The sequence below is a fragment of the Tamandua tetradactyla genome, chromosome 5 (genome assembly GCF_023851605.1).
Source record: "Tamandua tetradactyla isolate mTamTet1 chromosome 5, mTamTet1.pri, whole genome shotgun sequence".
NCBI classification, from domain to species: Eukaryota; Metazoa; Chordata; class Mammalia; order Pilosa; family Myrmecophagidae; genus Tamandua; species Tamandua tetradactyla.
The window spans coordinates 194,551,649-194,574,570 of NC_135331.1; the positions used below are offsets into that span (position 1 = coordinate 194,551,649).

Sequence of the window (22,922 nt, forward strand, 5' to 3'; positions counted from 1 at the left end):
GCTTCATAGGGGTGAAAGGCTAGCTATTTTAAGATGAGAAAATGCGAATTGTCTAGAACAGTAAAGCTTTGGTAACAATAACTAACAACTGGTCATATGGAACCAGAACAAAGCTCTAGAATAGAAACGAGGAGTTTTCTTCATTTCATCATTTCAGACTTTGTGGCCTCTGATATGTCATCTTTCTCTGGGTTTCAGTTTTCTCATGGACAAAGCTGAAAAATGTACATGATAAACAACTTGTAGTTGCTTATTTGTGTCAGGTCCTGAACCAAGTGATTTACATTTACTATCACATTTAATCTTTGTAGCAGCCCTAGGAGGGCAATACTTCATCACCTTGGTTTCACAGGTGAAGACACTGAGATTCAGACGCAGTAACATCACAGTGAAGGAGCTAGTCAGTGGCATGAGTATTCTGAACTTGTATCTTTGCACTTATTTTTGAACTGAGAAGAGGGAGAAGGCAGAAGAGCTGAGAAATGTGTGTCCAGCGAAGGAAGCCCTCTGCTCAGCTGCCCTAAAGGCCTGGGAACCTGCAAGGTTGGACCAGGTGTCAGTGGTCAGACATTAGCACTGAGGCCACTGACAAGAGCTCAGAAATCTGAGATGACCAAAAGCTTCTGGTTTCCAAGAGAACTCACAGGAATTCAACCTCACCTAGAGTTCAGTTCCAGGAGGAAGGACCACCTTCTGTGTGAACCTGGGGAGTCAGGGCAGGTGGAGGGGCGGACGAAAAGGGCTTATCATGAAAAAGGAAGAATTTATCACTTCAGTGAACAAGGGACCTCAGTAAAGCTGAGCTGGCAAGGAAAGTCCAGAAGGGAACAGAATGGGAGAGGAGGTAGCCTGGGAAGACAACTCCCACCATTTTACCAATCCAAATACCTGTCAACAACTTTCTGCCTTTTATCCTATTAGGGCCTCACAAGAGGTGTGTGACAGAGAGGGTTACCTTCCTTGCAAAGAATGAAACTTAATCCCGGGGCAGGCCACTGGCGTAGGGCCACGCTTCCCCGGAATGCCATTCCCTGGCTACTCGTGCATTAACACGCGCCCCTCCAGACAGGTGGCTGGGCTTATGAGACGGTGCAGTGCGCGCGACCGGAGGGGCGCAGGACAAGGGACAGACCATCATCTAGGGCAGCGTTTCTCAAACCTATGGCTATGCGTATTGATGATATGCATACAGATCAATTGATGATCTTGTTTAAAAAGTGGATTTTGGTTTGGTGGGTCTGAGGTGGGCCTGAGATTCGGCTCTGTCAGGTGATGCCAACGATGGAAGTTCTGGGCAGCACCCAACCTGCTTTGGGGGGACTTAAAAACAGCCTCGAAAGTACACCTTTTAACAGCTGAAAGTAACCCTGGTGATTAACCAATGACCAGTCCAAATCCTTCTGATGAGGAAAGTGAGGCCCAAGTGGACGGCTTGCCAAGAGGACTCAATTAAAGGTGTTGGAGCTGGGACTAAAACCCAGCGTCTTGACTCTTGACTCCAATGTCTGTGTTCCTTCAACAATGCCCGTTTCTCCCAAGAGCTGGAACTGGCCTGGGATGAGGTAGGAGAGACAGGGGTGCATGTCGGGGCTTCGGACTTGTTGTCGGAGTTATAAGCAGCTGTCCGAGGTGGAGAAATACAGCAGCAAGGGCCAGGGCAGCCTCTCCTAGAATCACTGCCCTGTCCAGCACCCAGCCCAGCTCCATGCTGCATGGATTGACCAATCCACAGCTTCGGGCAGTGGCCCCTATTGTCCCCGGCCCTAGGCCGAACTTCTGGTCCCCACGGCATCTGGGTTTGCATCTTTCTTCTCCAATGAATTCCTACTCAGTATTGTGTTACGCTTTATCGTTTGCTGATAAAGAGGATTTAAGGAGGAGGAAATGTGCGGTGGGTGAAGGCGAAGATTAAGCTGCGCCCTAAACATTTAATCTAATGACGGGATTTCATTCTCAGCCCAGGCATACCTCATTAACAGGGACTACTGGACAATGGCTTAAACCCGTGTTATTTGAGAATTTGTGTTCTTGCTTTGCTGGTTCTGTGTGTCCTTTTGTGCCTGTAATCGTGGGTTGCAAGGAGGAGGTTAAAAGGGGCTCTGGGGGTGACACTGGCATTGATGAGTGACAGCTGCTAAATCTCACCATTGCCCCCAAAGCACGGGCCTCTTCACTTGAGCCTTACATCCCGTTGCACTAGGGTCAGGAGATCACAGACAGGCTCAGGAAGGAGTCAGAAGTGAGGAATAAGAATTAGGGGCAAGCTCGGGGGATGAGAATGCCAGGCCACACCTAGGCAAGTCGAATTCTCAAATGAGCATCTGTGCGTATGCCCGTTCTAGCTGCAAATGCACGTTGTTTTTCACAACTTCAATTTCAACTAAATGCAGGAGGCATTGTCTGAGAAAACATTATATAACATTTTGTACTTTTTGGATGATTTGATCTCAAAAGAAGGTCTCTTGGATTCTTTCAAATATCAGATTTGTCGAGATCTTTTCAAACCTTCTCTAAGCAGCGTTAAGCCCTGGGCAGAGAGGCCTTGAGAGCTGGAGGTGAGAGGTGGGAGCGAGACGGCATTTTTAAAGGCCCTGGACACGGCGAGTTTCCTGGCTGGCAGGGAAGAGAAGTGGAGAGGGACAAGTCTCCTCCGTGTCTTCAAGTCAGCGTTTTCCAGAACCCCAAGCCTTCCCTGGAAAGCACGGGTGGACTCCATGGCCACTGTTGGAAGTGGCTGGTGATGTCTGGGCTCCCTGAGCTACGGCTGGACGCACCCGCCTCCTCCTTCCTTCCAGAGAGTTCTGTGGCCCTTCCCTGGGGCACAGGGATGAAGGGGAGGTTAAGAGGCTTTCTTAGGAGATCATCCTGAGTCTAGTGTTTACTGTGTGATAAAGAATGAACTTCGCTGACATTTCAGCTGAACACAAAGCAATCTATAATTCTGACCCCAAAGGAATCTGCGTTCTGACCTCGCGCCCATCCTCAGAGTGTCCACTTTCTCAGGCTCACCCGGCAACTCCCAGGCCCCAGGGACTCTGCGGCAAGGGTTCCCTGGGTGGGAGGAGGGTGGGTTTCTCTTCAAAGGGTTCTTGTTGCCGCAAAATTTTGTTCTCACTGCCCTGGGACGCCCCATTCACGTACCTCCTCCTCCCCAGCTGGTCCTGAGGTACTGAGCTTTCTTTGCTGGAAGGGAGTAAGCGTCCGGAACTTACGTCCAGAGGCTGGTCAGTCCACGGAAGGCGAAGGGCAGACAGGACACTGTCGGGGCCTCTTCCCGGTTCTGGGCCTCTGCCGGTGAGGCCACCCCCAGTCTCACAGAGCCTTTCTTATTCTGTGGTTTTCTATTTGCTCGCCTGTAATTTCTATGAGCTGTCTTCAGGATTCACAGAGTTAAATAAAACGAATTATTCACCAAGGATAAGGCTGCTCAGGCTCCCTAAAGCCCCCGCTGGGTCTGCTTTGTCCTCAGATGGTGGCTCTCACTGTAACTTGTCCGGCAGAGCAGGGGAAGGACACAGGCCATCTACCGAAGCCTTCATCCTGCACGGGTGAAACAACAGACTGTTTCCTTGGGCTTAAGATTATATCCTTGTTTCTAATGTCGCTTCATGTTCACTCTAGAGGTGATACTTTTTAATGAAGTTACCATTATTGGACATTTAACTGGCCTCTAAGATTCTGTAACTGCATTGTAGGGAGGCTGTCCTCGTGCATACGTGTCTCTGTTGGTTTCACATAATTCTTGGTGTAACTGTCCAGAAATGGCCACGTGGGGCCAATGGTTCTGTCCTCTACTGCATTCATTGAGATAAATTACCTTCCAAAAATGTTCCAACAACCAGCACCACACAGCTCTGACTGTAAATGCTTATTCCAGCTAAGTAAACCCCAAAGTTGGATATTGTTTTTATTTATTTTAATTGTGTGACCTGATAACTAAAACCTGATATCTTACTTATTTGGTGTTTTTATTTACTTTGGAGAAATTCTTGGTATAGTTTGTCCATTTTCATTTCTTTTCCAGTGAATTGCCTGGAATTTTCCTGCAGTGCCATATTTCTTCTAGATTTTTAAGCAGTACTGATATAACAAGCATATCAAGTTTTCGTGTTTTATTTATATGGAGCCTATTTTTCTCCCAGTGTCACTTTTCTCCTCACCCTCTCATAACCTGGGGTGCTGGGAACTTGAGGCAGGTCTCTGCTTTGTGGGCTGTAACAGAAGGTGTTAGAAGGTTCTTTGGAAAAGCTAGACTCAAATTACCTGGCAGTGGCCTTACTGCCCGGTTGTGGAGCCGGCGCCTGGGAACTGCCGATAACCTGGGGGGGCAGGGGCAGAGCCTCGGGTTCTCCACGGAAGGTCCCCCAGGCCGCGGGGACACGCGTGGAGCCCCTGGGCAGGACCCGGAGGCGCGCGGGGTGCGGGGAGTGGGGTGGGGAGGGGGCGGGCGCGCGAGGCCTGGGAGGTGGGGGTAGGGAAGGGGGCGGGCGCGCGGGGTGCGGGTGGGGGTCGGAGGGTGGAGAGGGGGCAAGAGCGGGGTGCAGGGGGCTGGCGCGCCGGGTGCGGGTTGGGGGAGGGGAGGGGGCGGGCGCGCGGGTCGCTCTGCTATTGGGCAGCTCGGCTTCAGGCGGGTCCTGCCGGGGGCTCTAAAGGGACCGACGTCCCCCACACCTGAGGCGCGGACCCGTCGGATGCCAACATGAGCGCGCGGCGCTGGGCTCCCTGTCTTCTCCCGCTGCTCCTGGTCGGCCTCGCGCAGCCGAACCCCGGACAGCAAGTGATGAAGGTGAGTGTCCCAGGGGCGCCGGGCGCGGCCGGGAGACACACTTGGCCGCAGGGCGGGAGAGCTGCTCTCCCCTCTTGTCTGCTCCGGGGCACAGCCCTTCCGCCGCCTGTCTGTCCCCCACGTGGATTGTCCTCTCTCGTGCAGGGGGCTGCCCCGGGGTGGGTGGGGGAAGAAGGCTGCCCTCCGTACCCGCACCCTTCCCCCTGTGTTGGGTAGACGCTCAGGGAAGGAGCTTGCCAGGGGCGCTTCCTGAGAAGCCGGCAAGGAGCAGCCACTCCCAGGGTCCCAGGGACAGATACGGACAGGAGGCGCAGAATATCTCGCCCCGTCCTCCCACCGAAGTTCAGGTACAGAGGGCGGCCCCGTGGACCGGATCCCTGGGACCCCCATTTAGATTACTTTCCTTCCCTTCTCCAGTAAATCTGGCTCCGACCCCACTTATCAGGGACTTAGCTTCGGGTCCTGCCTGCTCTTCCCCGTGTGGTCGCCGGTGGGAAGGTCCCCCTGCTTCCTAAGATTTGCTCCCTGCCTGAGGCGCGCAGGAGGTGTCTCCGGTGTGAGGAGAGGGGTCCCCGAGGACCCGCTGCGGGCCAGGGAGCCACACGCGGGAGAAAATCTGGAAGAGAAACTTCAGTGGGAAGAAAGGAGGAGCCAGCTGTGGGCCCCGCTTTCGGGAGGAAATGACAGCATAGGAGCACGCGAAATTCATGCTGAACCTATTTCCAGTGTGAGAAACTCTGCAGACATGTGATAAGAATGTTTAAGAAGGATGAGATGGCCAGAGCGGGGAGGGAAGAAGTGGGAGAAGGCGCCCAGTCGGAAGGAGAGGTGCCCTGGCCTCCCTGCAGCCTAAGGACCACTGAACATAGGTTGTTACAGCAGGGTTCTAGTTTGACACGGGCCCTGACGAAAGATGTTACTTGAAAAGGCCTCTTCAACTCGTAGTTTCGAGTTCTTGCATGAAAAGTTTTGGTTGTCTTGAGAAAGTCGGTGGCCGCCGGGAGCCGCCACCGCGCCGCTGCCTCACTGCTTCTCTGGTGCCCGCAGACGGACTGCTACCCGGGCATCACGGGCACCATCTACGAGTACGGCGCCCTGGCGCTCAGCGGGCAGGAGTACGTCCAGTTCCGGCGGTACGCGGGCCAGCACGTCCTGTTCGTCAACGTGGCCACCTACTGAGGCTTGACGGCGCAGTACCCCGGTGAGAGCTCATTTCAACCAGCTCTAGTTTTCTAAACGTGTTGCTGGGTGGAGGGAGGGGCCCTGTAAGATGGGTGATTATGTGCCTCGGCTCCTGTGCTGCCACTGCACTGCTCCCGAGAGTGCCAGAATGATCATCTCCAGACCGAGAGCTCAGACTGTCCCAGAGGCCATCAGGAACACGCGCAGTAGGTGAGCAAGCTGAGTGTGTGCTCACGGCGGTCAGGGAGGGCCGGCCCTGCAGGGACACAGGGCGTCTCAGTGACAAGGAGGCGGAAAGGACTTGTTGTAAGACCTGGACTTGGCTTGATTTTGAAAAAAAGTGCAAGAAACTGAAGCTTTACTCTGGACTGCACGCTGTCAGGAAATAGGGGCAATTCACTAAATCATGTCTTCGAGGTGAGAAGAATAAAGTAAAGCTAACGCCATAATTGCTAAAGAAGCATCAAGTCCCTCATATAGACTAGGAAAGGGGAATATTTTTGCAGCTGACATGAAGTTCAAGCTTTTCTCTGTGTCCAGACATGATTATGGAATGGCCTTGCTTTGTCTCGCTCCATCATGGCCATGTGTTGTGTCTTTGCTACCTGTGAAGTTGCTTCCTCCAGCAAGAGAGCCCCAGCCTTGCTGTGATGAGCAGGCAGCTTCTAGCTTCTGGGGGCAGCTTTTCTTCTCACTGGAGACTTCTGGTAACAACTGAATAGAAGGCTGATCTTTTGGAAAATGCCTTTGGGTTCACCAAGCATCTCAAAATGACCGAGAAGAGGGGACTGTGGTTTTCTGCCTGAGTGGCCTTTGCATGGGTGAAGGCTGGTGACACAGAGAAGGCTCTGTCCATCCAACCTCAGCCCTGTCTTCAGGGGTGGCCAAGGGGGATTTGTCTCTTTCTTTGTGCATGCCTCAGAGAAGAGTTTGTGTCTATTAGTGGTGCAGCAAAAGAGGTTCCAGGTGGATTATGCTGGAGAGAGACATAGTTCTTGACATAAGAATTTTATGTCTGCTTCAGCTTTTTTTTTTTTTTACATGGGCAGACACTGGGAATCGAACCTGGGTCCTCTGGCATGGCAGGCAAGCATCCTTGCCTGCTGAGCCACCATAGCCTACCCTCTGCTTTAGTTTTTAATTCAAATGTGTTATGTGTTGAAAAGGTGAGATATTCACAATTCAAAGTTCAAAAATACAAAAGGGTTTGCATTGAAACCTCGCACACCCCTCCCCTTCAAGCAAACAATATCATGTCTATGGTATACATTTGCATACATCTTTTATGCATATACAAGCGGATTTCTCTCGCTCACTCACACTCTCAGGCACACGCACGCACACACACACACACACACACAAAACCTCTGCACCTTGCTGTTTCATACAATAAAATATCTTGAAGGTTGTTCTGTATGAGTACATGATGAGTTTCCTCATTCTTTTTTTTTTTTTTTTTAACATGGGCAGGCACCAGAAATCGAACCCGGGTCCTAGGGCATGGCAGGCAAGCATTCTTACCTGCTGAGCCACCGTGGCCCGTCCCTCATTCATTTTTAAGGTACATTAAAATTGTGTTACTATGGTGTAATTTATTAAGTATTTGATGAAAATTTTAAAGAGAATCTCAGTCGACTTTTGCTCCAGATGAGGAAATTGTGAGTATGAAGGAAACTTGCCAGAGAACTAGATTTCAGGTCTGCTAAGTGTTTCTGCTCTAGGAACAAAATATTCTTGATGGCTAAAGACAAGAAGGCAGTCAGTATGAAAAGTAACTGAGGAAATCTATAAAAACAGGAAGCCTCTCCATTTAGCAAAGGTGCTTAGGAGAGCTGTTAGCAAGCAGGACTGAGTCTGAACGGGACTGACTGGTGCTGGCCGTGGGAACTGGGTATATCTGACTGAAGATGGTTAAAATGGAAGTTCAGGTACAAATCTAGGCAGACACGATGGAAGACTTCCTGGCAGTAGGAAAGAGTGGTTTAGAGTTTGTGGCCTGGTCACAATGAGGAGACTGTTAGGTCACGGGAATTGATTAGAGCTTGTAGAGTGCTGTGGAGCTGGACTTAGAATTTCTCGGACTCCTGCCGCGCTTAGGTTACAGCACCAAAGGATGCTCCTGGGTATGTGGCAGAAGTCCCCATGTCCTTGAGTTGGGTCCTCATGGGGCACGGATGGGGGTAGAATGTCCATTTTGTTTGCTGTTTTCTTAAAAAGCATTTGCTTAATCAATCAGTTTACCTCCTAAGGGAGGCAATCAGCATTCCCATCAGAACCAAACAAGACCTCCACATAGAGTCAACCAATATGTGCTTTTACAGAAGGGCTACCATTGGATTTTGAAGTTCTGTCAGTTATGGTAACTACAGCACAAGAAAAAAAAGCAGCCATTTGTATGAGTTTCTGGAAACCTGTGTTTTAGCTTCACTGCAACTGGCAATCTTTGTAAATATGAACCTTCCCTCAGTTCCTTCACGTGATAAATAGACAAATCCAGTAGTTCTTCTGGGCTCAAGATAGGGCTGCTGGCAGGCTACCCGTGCTGCTCATTCCCTACCTACAGAACTGAATGCACTACAGGAGGAGATGAAGCCTTTTGGTCTGGTTGTTTTGGGCTTTCCCTGCCACCAGTTTGGAAGACAGGAACCAGGAAAGAACTCGGAGATCCTTTCTGGGCTCAAGTGAGTACCTGCTTGGAAGAAGCCCTGTTAGGATTTCTCTTCCCCAGTCTCCCTGAAAGCTCTCCCTTTCTGGAAACTCTGGGGTGGGTGGTAGAAAATGAGCTGAAGAGTACCGGCTTGATGCTTTGAATTCTTTCTTGCCCTGATGGCAAAGCTCAAGTATTCTCTCTACCTTTGAGGTCTTTGATGGTAAAACCAGGGAAGATCTAGTGGAAAGGAAGCACAGAGATGCTGGGTCCATAGTTGGTTGATCAGGGAAAAGGGGGGAATGTTGTAAATGGAAACAATTCAAGATGTCTAAGCTCAAAATATGACCTTTCAATTTTCTTGGAATTCTCTCAGTGGCTCTATAAAGCCTACTGCCTGAAGTCCTGATTCTCAGAAACGTCTCTTTCCTCACCTTCCCTGTCTACCTGTCTCCACCCCAAGCCCCCCTCTCCCCACTTCATTCCCTTTTGTGCTGAAGTTGTGGTGTCCATTACTATCCATCCTTGTCTCTGTTAAGGCCCTCCTGGTTCCTCTTGCCCTTTGTAGGTATGTCCGTCCTGGTGGTGGCTTTGTCCCCAATTTCCAGCTCTTTGAGAAAGGGGATGTAAATGGAGAGAAAGAACAGAAAGTCTTTACCTTCCTGAAGGTGAGTGAACACCACGTCTAGGACTGGGACTGGAGTCCTTGGAAAGAGATACTCAGATAAATTCAGGGGTCATGGCCACATTGCTTGTGGGCTCTGGCTAAAGCAGAGGAAACGCGCTACGGGTTGTACTCTTCCCTGTAGTAACCTTCCCTAGGGACTGGCAATGATGAACTCATTCAGCAATCATTTATTGAATCCCTACTGTGTGCAAGGAATTGTGCTCCCGAAGGAGCTCTTATCTAGTTGGGGAATCAGAAATAGAAATGGATATGTAAACTGCCTTTTGTGGTAAATGCCTTTAAAGTCACATGTTAGGGCCACAGGAGACCTGCGTGGAAGGCCCCTGAGGACCTCTTGGTTTGCTGGTCCCAGAACAAGTCTGGTCCTTGTTGAAATTTTCATCCATCTTCAGGATAAGGAGAAAAATAGGACAAAGTAGGGAGTTTGGGATAAAGCTCAACTTAATGAATATAATTAATAGTAGGAAGGTTCATATAAATTTCTATTTTTGTTGCACAAGAAGTGGTGATATCAGCAGTCTTATATGGTTCATCCAAATATTTTAAAATCCTTTAATTTTTAAAATTTATTTAATAGACATTAAATTTTCTTATTGTTATAGCAAAAGTCAATTGTACATTGATTTCCCCAAAAAAATTTATTGAAATTTTACTGGCCTGTGAAGTACCAAACTTTGGGCATTTCTACAATCCAAAGCATTGTTTTTTAGCTAAGGAATCTGCGGTCAGAGAAATGACATGACTTGCTCAAGAAAAGAGAAAAAAATTTTTTTTTCAAGGACCATGCTATAATCACAGGCATGGGAGGAGAGGCTGGGAAAATGAGGGATGTTTTCCACTTGCTGGGTGCTCTAACTCTCAGTTGCTTGGGTGGCAGTTGCTGTGTTGGTGATGGTGCATTGAAAGGTCTGTGGTCGATTAGACACAGGTCAGGTTATTAATAAATTGGCAAACATTATGGTGAGTAACTAGTTCAGACTGGAGTGCAAGAGGTGGAAATACACTTCTCTCTATTTCTCCCATCTCTGCCCCAGAACTCCTGCCCTCCCCCGTCTGAGGTCTTGGGCTCACCCAGCCAGCTCTTCTGGGAGCCCATGAGGGTCCATGACATCCGCTGGAACTTTGAGAAGTTCCTGGTGGGGCCCGACGGCGTCCCTGTCATGCGCTGGCACCACCAGGCTCCGGTCAGCACCGTGAAGTCAGACTTGCTGGAGTACCTGAAGCAGTCCAAAGCCAAGTAGGAAGGGCTGGAGCCCAGAGGAGGTGACCACCCCTCCGTCGAGGGCTCTGTCTTTCCTCCACACTCCTTCCCGCCCTTCCCCTCCCCTGCAGGATGCTAGAGGAGCTCTGAGTGCAGGATCCCACTTCTCGGGAAGGGAGGGGCATCTCCATGATGGTGGGTCTCAAAGCCCCTGGGGGCCGGGCCCTTCCGGAGCCTTCCCTGTGCCTGTCCCTTTGTGCATTCGGGTCACGGCACCTGGGCAGGGATGCCCCTTCAGCATGAGCGATGGGCTTTCTCCTCTCACCCCAGGACTCCCCAGCTTCAGATTCATTCTTATCACTGTCTGAAATAAAAAAAACTCTGCAGCAGCTGGGCGTCCGTGGTGGTTTCTCAATCCCGTACTGTATGCGGGTCCTACCCTCCCCCTCACTTTTTCCCTGCTCCTCTGACCACCTCACAGTTCTTCAGTATTTTTCTCAGAGCTCTCCAGATCCCTTCCTGGCCAAAGCACTAAAAGGGGACACTGCTACGGCCTGGGCGCCCACAGAGCAGCTGTGACCAGAAGCCAAGCCCTCCTGGAGTCAGGTGTCCTGTCCACCATGGGAGGGATCCTTACTTCTCAAGGAATCTCCTCTCAACAACAAAACATGTATATTTCGATTTATAATTCATGCTCGCTGACAAGAATGTGAAAACACATAAAACAGAAGAAAACACAGCCAAAACCACTCCTATTCCTAAGAGCAGAGGACCTCCGGGGAAGTGCCAACTGAGCTGTATTTTATAACTGAAATGCAGTCATTTCTATGAAGGAGATTTCAAAAAATCTCCTTCATAGAGCGCTGGGCTGGTGGTACCCGCCTGCAAAGCGGCCTGGGCAGGACCGTGGAGACCACTTGCTATGCCCACCCTGCCCACTACTTAGAGAGATCTTGAACTAGGTATGCCCACTACCTAGTTGAGGAAATGGAATAAAAGAGCTAAGCTTCTTTTCCTTTTCACAGATCATTTTGAACATAGGTACTTGCACTTTAAAATATTTTTCACTTAAAAATGCAGGAAATTTACTTAGTGCAAACCATCAAACACTGCGTGATGACTATTCCGGTGCTGGGCTCACCACCGCCATCGCCACACATGTTTTCTTTGAACCAGAGGCTCACAGAACTTGTGCACGGCTGATAGACGGCAGCGGACTGTCCCAAACCTGGAAAGCTTAGCAGAAGCGCTGCACCCCGGAGCTCCCGCCGCAGCTCTGGAATCACTAGGGCCACGCTAGCAGGAGGACGGGCGGGGCCGGGGCTGGGGCCGGGGCGGGGCCGAGAGCCTGGACATCTGGACAGCGCGGTTCCGATGCTCTCTAACCCAGCGGTCAGCAGCCCGGTGCTCCGGGGACGGCTCTGCGGCAGTGTCCCCACCACAGCCCACCCAAGCTCCCAGCACCCACCGTAGGCCCTGTCAGCGCTGAGGCGAGACCCCCAAAGTCCCTGGGAAAGTCCCCCCAGGGCACCTTAAGGCCCTGTCCTGGGCTTGGCGAGCCCACCTTGACTTGGGTGCTGTTCCCCGGCGTGCCCGTGACATCAGGAGGAAAGGACTCAGTGGTGCTGCCCGGCTGCGGTTCAGCTCCGTGTAAACCATGCACGGCCCACGCTGGTGCCAGAGGGGCGACCTCTTGACCCGGTGCCAGCCGCCTGTTGGCTTTGGGCTGATTCCTCCCCACTCGTCCACGCCAGGAGGGAGGCCGTAACTTTGTAGGTGAGGTGGCTTCCCCTGGCTGAAGGAAATTCCCTGAAGAAGGGGACAGCCGAGAACGCCCAGCGGCCAACACTGAGCGCTGGGCTGGTGGTACCCGCCTGCAAAGCGGCCTGGGCAGGACCGTGGAGACCACTTGCTATGCCCACCCTGCCCACTACCTAGAGAGATCTTGAGACACGAGAGTGTAGGAGCCAAAGGGTTAGCAGAAAAGCTGCAGAATTTATTGGGAGTGACTGGCTTCAAGGTGGTCTTGAGGAGGTCTGCTGCAAACAGCGAGCTCCCAGCCATGAGCCTTATCTGGGGGCGAAGGGGAGGAACATGGTCTGCAAACAGACTTGCTTTGTTCCTGCTTTCACACACGAAGTATGGAATGATCCCTTTTTGCTACCCAGATATCCAGGAGGCTAGACTGAAAGTAACAAGAGAACAAGGGAGGAATATACTGAAAAAACAGGCTTGGTCAGCAAAAGAGCTCTGAGAAATGATGTAAACTAAAGCAGCTGGAGCTCTTCGGGGCTGCAGTCATCTTGTCTGTCTTCTGTGTGTGTCTGTGTGACTCATTCAGCAGGAAGTGTCCGCGTCCGTGTTTTTTATTTCGCAGGGGTTGCTGAAAGACTGCAACACGAGAGCACTGACCTCCCGCCTCCCCATTCACTGCTTTCTCCTTCCTGACTCCCAGCTCCGCGGCCTGGGGCCTGTCCAGCAGCAGCACTTGGGGCATTGCTAGGAAAGCAGTTTCCCGATCCCACCACAATCTACCGAATCAGGAATTCCGGGGGTGGGGCCCAGCAGTGGGTTTGACAAGCCTCCAGCGCTTCTCGCGCATGCTAAGGTTTCTGATCACCCCTGCAGTGGATGGAGGTCTGCAGAGAATGAGGAGATTTCCTCCTGTGCCTGATATGGCTGCCGATGCGCCATGCACAGCCATGGCCACTCCACAGGCTCGAGGTGTCGCTGAGCCCCGGGGGCTGGGTGCACAATCCGGCCATCTGCCTGGCATCCCAGCCTCCAGTCTCTAACCTTCCTGCCCCAATTTGGGTCCAGATTCGAGATGTGTTCTCTTCCTAAAGACCTCAGCACAGATTACTGTCCGAAGTGAAAATATTCCCACTTTCTCTTCTTCTTTCGGGCCCCCTCCAGTCTACTGCCTCCCCTTGTGCTAATTACAGGTTTTCTCTCGCTCTTGTTTCCCCCTAGTCCCCTATCCCTAAAAGTCAGCATGCTCACATGGGTAGCTCATGAATTATGAGTCTGCTGTATTATAGCATAATATTCTGAAATAGGAGACAGGAAAATAAATGGGATATATCAATCCTAGGTAAATAGTGAGTTAGCTGGTAGCTTATGGGTGTTTAATATAGGATCATAGGGTGTGTTAAGTACATATAATGAATAAGGAAGTAGTTCTCAAGACAGGGGCAAAGTTGATAAATTACGTTAAATATATATAGTGATCTCATGGCCTGTGGGATACATTGAAGGAACACACGATGGAACAGACAAAAATGTCACTTCGGAGGGTGGAAATGTCAGCTCCAGGCTGAGAGCTGTGTTGTGCCTGCGCTGGCCCCCAGCTGACGTCAGCCACTTGGCTTCATTCTGGCCCCACGAGTGCTGTGGCAGGAAAGACGTGGCAGAGACGCTGTCCAGTCAAAGCTGCGGCCAGGAGCAACTGCCCCTGCCACTCTCCAGGAGAGCAAGCATGCATTCTGGGCTCACTGCCCCTTCCAGCTGTTGGATCCCTTTGCTCAAAACTCAGCCCCCCCCCCCCCTGCCCACTGTGACCACACAGCCACTACAGAGAGCAGAATGTGGCTGAAGAGGGAAAGGGCATGTGAGTATTGCCAAGTCTTGGGTTCACAAAGCATGCTCCTTCCCCTGTTTGCCCCCTATTGGAAGTATGTTATTGTTCCAGTTTGCTAGCTGCTGGAATGCAACACATCAGAGACAGATTGGCTTTTAATAAAGGAGATTTATTTCATTAGTTTTTCAAAGGAAAGGCAGCTAACTTTCCACTGAGGTTCTTTCTTATGTGGGAAGGCACAGGATGGTCTCTGCTGGCCTTCTCTCCAGGCCTCTGCTTCCTACATCTTTCCCTGTGATTTCTTTCTGCATCTCCAAAGGCCTGGGCTGAGCTGGGAGTGCTGAGATGAGGAATGCCAAGCTGTTAGGGCTGTGCTACCTTGAGTCTCTCATTTAAGCACCAGCCAATTAAGTCAAACATCATTCATTGCAGCAGGCACACCTCCTAGCCAACTGCAGATGTAATCAACAGCAGATGAGGTTCACATGCCATTGGCTCATGTCCACAGCAACAGAACTAGGCACCTTCATCTGGCCAAGTTGACAACTGAATCTAACCACCACAGTTATCTCCTCTTGCTTCCTGTGTGTGTTTTTAAATGGACTTAATAAGGATCTGGACAACTTCATTTGGTCTCTGAGCCACTATATTCCCTGGCCCCTGTGTTAGGTTGCCGTTGCCGGGTAGGGTCCTTAAAATCTACACTGTAATGAGGCTATTTCCCAACCCCGAGAAGGGGAGGGGAGACTCCCAGGGAGGAGCTTAGCCCCAGGCTTCCCCAAGACAGGACTTGGGTTCTCTTCATTCCAGCCTGGGAAATTCATAGGACGCAAATTCGTGGACTGCTAACGTCTTTTCAATTCACCAGGACAGGCTTGCCAGATACCGTTTAGTTGGAAGAAGGGCATGAGATACAGCACCCTGCTGAGCAGGGTTTCTCATCTGCTCATTCAGACAGGCCCTTGCCTTCTCGGCATTGCTGCTTTCTGGTTCAGGGTCTTAGGGAATGTATTCCCTTTCTAAACCTTCATGTTTGGAAAATAGAGACACACAGTGGCTGAGATACAGTGTTGCTGGTGGTTTTTAACCAGATTTAAATAAGAAATGCATATAAATGCCTGATAAAAACTTATTACTATTGTTAGAATTCATTCACACTATCTGGCCCCCTCCACCACCTGAGCTGTCGTGGACATGCTGAGTCCTGGGGAAGGTTGTTTATAATTGCTCCAGCTGGGTGGAAAATTGAAATTACTAAGAAGTCTGTCTTCTGAACATCCCTGCCTTACTGCCACAGCTTCAGTTCTTCAACTACCCAATTACTAATCTAAAGTCCTCACCAGGTCAGAGTTCTTGTTTATGAGAAATGTAACATGTATAAGCTTAACTTAATCAGAAAAGAAGAGTTATTAAAATAAATTTTTTAATAACAAAAGTTATTAGAATGCTGGAGAACCAGGACCCCAAAAAATATGCATCAAGAAAACTCTGCAGCTCAGAACACAATTCGAGTTGCACCACAGCAGTTTCCTGGACAGAACATCATCATTTAACAAGCACCAATAATAATAATATGTCAATACTCACTGAGGTCTCAAGATCCAAAAGACTCAGGCGTCATCATCTGGCTGACCCAGCTCAGGTAGTCCCTCCTGCCCTGCTGGCCAGGGTGTCTGAGAGAATAGATTTATGCCTCTGTCTATGTCTGCAGTGAAAAATGGAGTTCAGCTTCCCACTCACAAACAAACTCACACAAAGGAGATAGGAGGCCAATAAAAATACTGGACTGACCTTCTATGGCCAGAGTATAGGCCTCAGAGAAAAGGACTTTGTCAGAGTCATTGTGTTGGGTGTTTCGGAAGTCAAGAAGCAAAGCTCGAACTCATCCCAGATTTCAAGAGGCCACAGGATGGAATCCACTATTAATGTGAGGGTGAAAATCTTGTCTCAAGATTTTGGGGTTCTTTGGGAGCTTTGGGTCAACTCTGCTCTTTATATTTACGGTCAATCAGGCCAAATTCCACAATTCTCTTCCTGAAGAAAAGAGCAAACTTGGAATAATACATGTCAACATTTAGGATTATTTTCCACATTTTTTTTTTTGACAAATTCAGTGATCTTTTTGTGCCAAACTTGATCCAGAATTTTTTTTAGCTAGTCAAAATATCATGTTTGAATCAATAAAACCTTTTTTTTTTTTTTTTGGTCTTTAAAAAGGGGGATTTAATAAGTTGCTAGTTTACAACCAGCAACTAACTAAGGCCAAGAAAATGTCCCAATTAAAACAAGTCTATAGAAATGTCCAATCTAAGGCATCCAGGGAAAGATACCTTGGTTCAAGAAGGCAATGACATTCAGGGTTTCTCTCTCAAGTGAGAAGGCACATGTTGAACAGCCAGGGCTTCTTTCTCATCTGGAAAGGCACATAGTGAACATGTTGACATCTGCTAGCTTTCTCTCCTGGCTTCCTGTTTCACAAAGCTCCCAGAGAGGTGTTTCCTTCTTCATCTCCAAAGGTTGCTGGCTCATGGACTCTCTGCTTTGTGGTGCTGCAGTATTCTCTGCTCTCTCCGAATCTCTTTCATTCTCCACAATGTTTCCTCTTTTATAGGACTTCAGAAAGTAATCAAGACCGACCCAAATGGGTAGAGACACGCCTCCACCTAATCCATCTTAACAACCACTCTTGATTATATCACATCGCTAGGGAGATGATCTAATTACAGTTTCAAACATACAATGCTGAATAGGGATTAGAAGTAGCAGCTGCCGTTACAAAATGGGATTAGGATTAAAACATGGCTTTTCTAGGGTACATACACCATTTCAAACAAGCACAATTATCATGATCATTTCTTAGAACATTTGTGTCAATTCAGAAGGAGAAATAAAAAGAAAAAAGAAAAAAAATTCTTACATACTATATTCCTTACCCCTCCCTTTCATTGGTCACTAGCATTTCAATCTACTATATTCATTTTAATATTTGTTCCCCCTATTATTTATTTATTTTTAATCCATATGTTTTACTCGTCTGTACATAAGGTAGATAAAAGGAGCATCAGACACAAGGTTTTCACAACCACACAGTCACACTGAGAAAGCTATATCATTATACAATCATCTTCAAGAAACATGGCTACTAGAACACAGCTCTACATTTTCAGGCAGTTCCCTCCAGCCTCTCCATTACACCTCAACTAAAAAGGTGATATCTATATAATGTATAAGAATAATCTCCAGGATAACCTCTCAACTCTGCTTGAAATCTCTCAGCCATTGACACTTTATTTTGTCTCATTTCACTCTTCCCCCTTTTGGTTGAGAAGGTTTTCTCAATCCCTTGATGCTGAGTTCCAGCTCATTCTAGGATTTCTGTCCCATGTTGCCAGGAAGGTCCACACCCCTGGGAGTCATGTCCCACATAGAGAGGGGGACGACAGTGAGTTTGCTTGTCATGTTAGCTTAGAGAGAGAGAGGCCACATCTGAGTAACAAAAGAGGTTGTCTTGATAGTGACTCTTTGGCCTAATTTTAAGTAGGCTTCGCCTATCTTTTGCAGATATAAGTTTCATATGAACAAACCCCAAGATTGAGGGCTTGGCCTATTGCTTTGGTTGCCCCCACTGCTTATGAGAATATCAGGAATTCTCCACATGGGAAAGTTGAATTTTCCCCCTTTCTCGCCGTTCCCCAAAAGGGACTTTGCAAATACTACTTCATTCACTGTTCACATCACTCTGGGATTTATCACGATATCACTCTAGATAAACCTACAAGATCTCATGCCCTACTCAAGGTTCTAGATACTATGGTGTTCAATTAACCTGTCCATTAAATTATATTAGGAAATGCACTAGGCAAAATATAAATTTGGTGCCAAATAAACATTTTTTGCTTTAGTCTCACATAAGTTAATTTTAAAATATGAATTGCCATCTATTTTCAACACCCTGCAAATTGACATTCCTTTGTTCTTCCTCATACAAAGACATTTTTTTTAATTTGTACATTTAGTCACTATCATTATATACTCCAGGCATTCCTAGATTATACCATCTCAGTCTTTATCATCTATCTTTCCTTCTTATTTCATTTGTGCCCCCAGCCCTCCTCCCTCTATCATTCTCACATTCGGCTTCATTCAGTGTACTAACATTATGTATTTCAGTTAGGTAGTTTTATGCTATCCATTTTTGAATTTTTACCATCAGTCCTGTTGCACAATCTGTATCCCTTCAGCTCCAATCACCTGATATCTACCCTATTTCTATCTCCTGATGGTCTCTGTTCTTAACTGAAATTCTCACTGACATTCACTAATGTCAGTTCATATCAGTGAGACCATACAGTATTTATCCCTTTGTTTCTGGCTAATCTCACTCAGTATAATGTCCTCAAGGTACATCTATGTTTTTACATACTTCATAACTTCATTCTGTCTTACAGCTGTTTAATATTCCATCGTATGTATATACCACAGCTTGTTTAGCCACTCATCTGTTGTAGGACATTTTGGCTGTTTCCATCTCTTGGCAATTGTAAATAATGCTGCTATAAACATTGGTGTGCAAATGTCCATTTGTGTCCTTGCCCTCATGTCCTCTGAGTAGATACCTAGCAATGATATTGATGGATCATATGGCAATTCTACACTTAGGTCCCTGAGGAACCGCCAAACTGCCTTCCACAGTGGTTGTACCATTTGACATTCCCACCAACAGTGGATAAGTGTGCCTCTTTCTCCACATCCTCTGTAGTACCTGTTGTTTTCTGTTTTATTGATAATGGCCATTCTGGTGGGTGTGAGATGATATCTCATTGTGGTTTTGATTTGCACTTCCCTAATAGCCAGGAAGTTGAGCATCTTTACATGTGCCTTTTGGTCATTTGTATTTCCTCTTCAGAGAAGTGTCTGTTCATATCTTTTGCCCATTTTGTAACTGGGTTGTCTATCTTTTTGTTGTTGAGTTGAACAATCTCTTTATATATTCTGGATACTAGACCTTTACTGATATATTGTTTCCATACTGTCTCCCATTGTGTAGGCTGTCTTTTTACTTTCTTGATGAAGTTCTTTGATGCACAAAAGTGTTTAATTTTGAGAAGTTCCCATTTATTTATTTATTTCTTCAATGCTTATGCTTTGGGCATAAGATCTAGGAAACCGCCTCTTGTTGTAAGATTTATAAGATATTTCCCTACATTTTCTTCTAAAAGTTTTATGGTCTTAGACCTAATGTTTAGGTCCTTGATCCATTTTGAGTTAATTTTTGTATAGGGTGTGAGATATGGATCCTCTTTCATTTTTTTGCATGTGGATATCCAGTTCTCTAGGCACCATTTATTGAAGAGACTGTTCTGTCCCAGGTGAGTTGACTTGACTGCCCATCAAAGATCCATAGATGAGAGGGTCTATATCTGAACACTCTATTCTATTCCATTTGTCAGTATATCTATCTTTATGCCAGTATCATGCTGTTTTGACCACTGTAGCTTCATTATATGACTTAAAGTCAGGTAGTGTGAGACCTCTGACTTCATTTTTCTTTCTTAGGATATTTTTAGTTATTCAGTGCACCCTGCACTTCCAGATAAATTTGGTTATTGACTTTTCTATTTCTGCAATGTAAGTTTTTGGGATTTTAATTGGTATTGCATTGAATATGTAAATTAATTTAGGTGGAATTGACATCTTAACTACATTTAGTCTTCCAATCCATGAACACAGTACGCTCTTCCATTTATTTAGGTCTTCTGTGATTTCTTTTAGCAATTTCTTGTAGTTTTCTTTATATAGGTCTTTTGTATCCTTAGTTAAATTTATTCCTAAATATTTGATTATTTTGATTGCAATTTTAAATGGAATCGTTTTCTTGATTTCCCCCTCAGATTGTTCACTACTAGTGTATAGAAACACTATAGATATTTGAGTGCTGATCTTGTAACCTGCCACTTCGCTGTACTCATTTATTAGCTCTAGTAGTTTTGCTGTGGATTTCGGGGTTCTTGACATATAGTATCATATCATCTGCAAACAGTGAGAGTTTTACTTCTTACTTTCCAAATTTGATGCCTTGTATTTCTTTTTTTTTTATCTAATTGCTCTGGCTAGAACTTCCAACACAATGTTGAATAACAATGGTGATAGTGGGCGTCCTTGTCTTGTCCCTGATCTTAGGGGGAACGCTTTCAGTTTTTCCCCATTGGGGATGATGTTAGCTGTGGGTTTTTTATATATTCCCTTTATGATGTTGAGGAAATTCCCTTTTATTCCTATCCTTTGAAGTGTTTTCAACAAGAAAGTATTCTGAATTTTGTCAAATGCCTTTTCTGCATCAATTGAGATGATCTGCAAATATTTCTTGATTTTCCACTATCTCCTTTGCATCACCAGAGTCTGTCTTTTTGGAGGTAATAAACAATAATTCTCTGGCAGAAAATTTTAAAGCATTATCATTATTATGATAATACAAATCTAAATTTCTAGTGATTTAGGATTCTCTTTATTAAGCATTATGCTTACATAAGCCCTTTCAATCTCATCTATATAAATTTTTCTATAAAATTCATAACAAAAAATTCTATAAAAAGCTCATGGCACAGGAACTAATATTTATGTCAATCGGTTAGAAAACCCTAATTTCTTTTTTTTTTAAACTTTCATTGTGGTAACATATATGCAATTCAAATTTTCACATTTTAAGAACTTTCAAGTGTCAGATTCAGTTTGCTTAGCTACATTCACAATATTGTGCTACCTTCACCAACATTCATTACCGTCAAACAGAAACCCTGTACCTATTAAGCTGTAACTTCCCTGTTCTCTAACTCAGCTCTTGGGAACCTGTGCTCTACTATCTGTCTCTATGAATTTGCTTTTTCTAGGTATTTCATATAAGCAAGTTCATACAGTATTTGTTGTTGTTTTGTCTGGCTTACATCCCTCAGAATGGATGTCTTCAAGTTTCAATGTTATAAAACATATCAAAATTTTATTCCTTTTTATGACTGAATAATGTTCCTTTACTTATTCATTCACCGTTGATGGACACTTGGGCTGCTTCCAGATTTTGGCTATTGGGAACGATGCCACTGTGAACACTGATGAACAAATATGTTCTAGCGCCCAATTTCAGTCCTTCAGGGTATATACCAAGGAGTGGGATGGCCAGAACATACGGCCATTCTGTGGTCAACTTTTTGAGGAACTCCGGAACTGATTTCCACAGTGGCTGCACCATTTTACAATCCCACCAACAATGTATAAGTGTTCCAATTTCTTATCATCCTTGGTAAAACTTTTTATTTTCTTTTTCTTGCTTTTTTTTTAAATAGTATCCATCCTACTGACTCCACGGAAATAAAAAGTATTATAAGAAGTAGACACTATGAATGACTGAATGCCAACAAATTAGAAAACCTGATGATGTGCGCAGAATCCTAGAAACACACAAACCATCTACAGTGAATCAAGAAGAAATAAAAAAATCTCAATAGAATAATAAAAAGTAAAGAAATCCAATCAATAATCAGAAATCTCACAACAAAGAAAAACCCAGAACCAGATGACTTCACTGGTTAATTTACCAAGCATTCCAAGAAGAATTAATACCAATTTTGCTCAAATTCTTCCAAAAAAGAAAAGTATTGTACACTTCCTAACTTATTCTACAAGCCAGATTAACACAGGAAAACACTAAAGCCAGATTAAAATAATACAAGACAATAAAATTATAGACCATTATTCTTTATGGATATAGATTTAAAAAGCCTTTTAAAAATACTAGCAACCTGAATCCCACAGCACATTAAAAGAATTATACACCCTAATCAAGTTATGCAAGCCTGGTTCAACATGAGAAATCAAATAATGTAATATGCCACAGTAAAGGAGTGAAGGGAAAACAACCACATGATCATCTCAAGTAACTCAGAAAATGCATTTGACAAAATCCTGTACTTCTTCTTGATAAGAACACTTTGAAAGAGAGGATTAGAAGGAAACTTTCTCAATATGATAAAGGGCATAAATGAAAAACCCACACCTCACATCATACTCAATTCTGAAAGACTGAAAGCTTTCCACCTAGAATCAGGTACAAGACAAGAATGCCACTGTCACCACGGTTATTTAACACTGTACTGGAAATTCTAGCCAGAGCAATTAGGTGAGAAAAAGAAATAAAAGGCATCTAAGTTGGAAAGGACAAAGCAAAACTTTTCCTATTTGAAAATGACATATACTTAGACATAAAAGATCCTGAAAATGCACAACAAAGCTGCTGGAGCTAATAAGCAACTGCAACAAGGAGGTGGGAAACAAGAGCAACATGGAAAAATTAAGTACTATTTCAACACACTAGTAATAAACCATTTGAAGTGGAAATCAAAAAAACAATTCTATTTACAACAGCAACAATAAGAATAAATTCAATCCAAGCTGTAAAGGATTTGGATACAGTGAACTACAAAACATTGCTGAATAGATGTCAATTCTACACACACTGATTTACAGGTCCAACATAAACCCAATAAAAATTTCAACAGCCCTCATTGTAGAAATGGAAAAGTCAACCAACCAACTTTATATAGAAGGTCAAGGAGCCCTGAATAGCCAAACTATCTTGAAAACCAGTGGATACTGTCCCAAAGACAGACCTATAGACCATTGAAATTGAATTAGGAGTTCAGAAATAAACCTTTGCATCTTGGCTAAATGATTTTTTACAAAGTTGCTAAGTCCACTCATTGGGGACCAAATAGTCTTTTCAACAAATGGTGCTGTGAGAGGTGGATATCCATATGTAAAAGAATGAAGGTGGACCCTTACTTCATA

At 45.9% G+C, this 22,922-nt stretch overlaps 1 protein-coding gene across 1 annotated transcript; it reads left to right on the plus strand.

The window, feature by feature from the left end:
- The first annotated feature begins 4,672 nt into the window (after positions 1-4,672).
- On the plus strand, positions 4,673-10,884 carry GPX6 (glutathione peroxidase 6). The gene is made up of 5 exons (XM_077162948.1): positions 4,673-4,786; positions 5,834-5,987; positions 8,532-8,649; positions 9,184-9,283; positions 10,338-10,884. Exons 1-5 carry the CDS (start codon positions 4,700-4,702, stop codon positions 10,542-10,544), a joined length of 666 nt encoding a protein of 221 aa, XP_077019063.1. The 5' UTR covers positions 4,673-4,699; the 3' UTR covers positions 10,545-10,884.
- Positions 10,885-22,922: the final 12,038 nt, after the last annotated feature.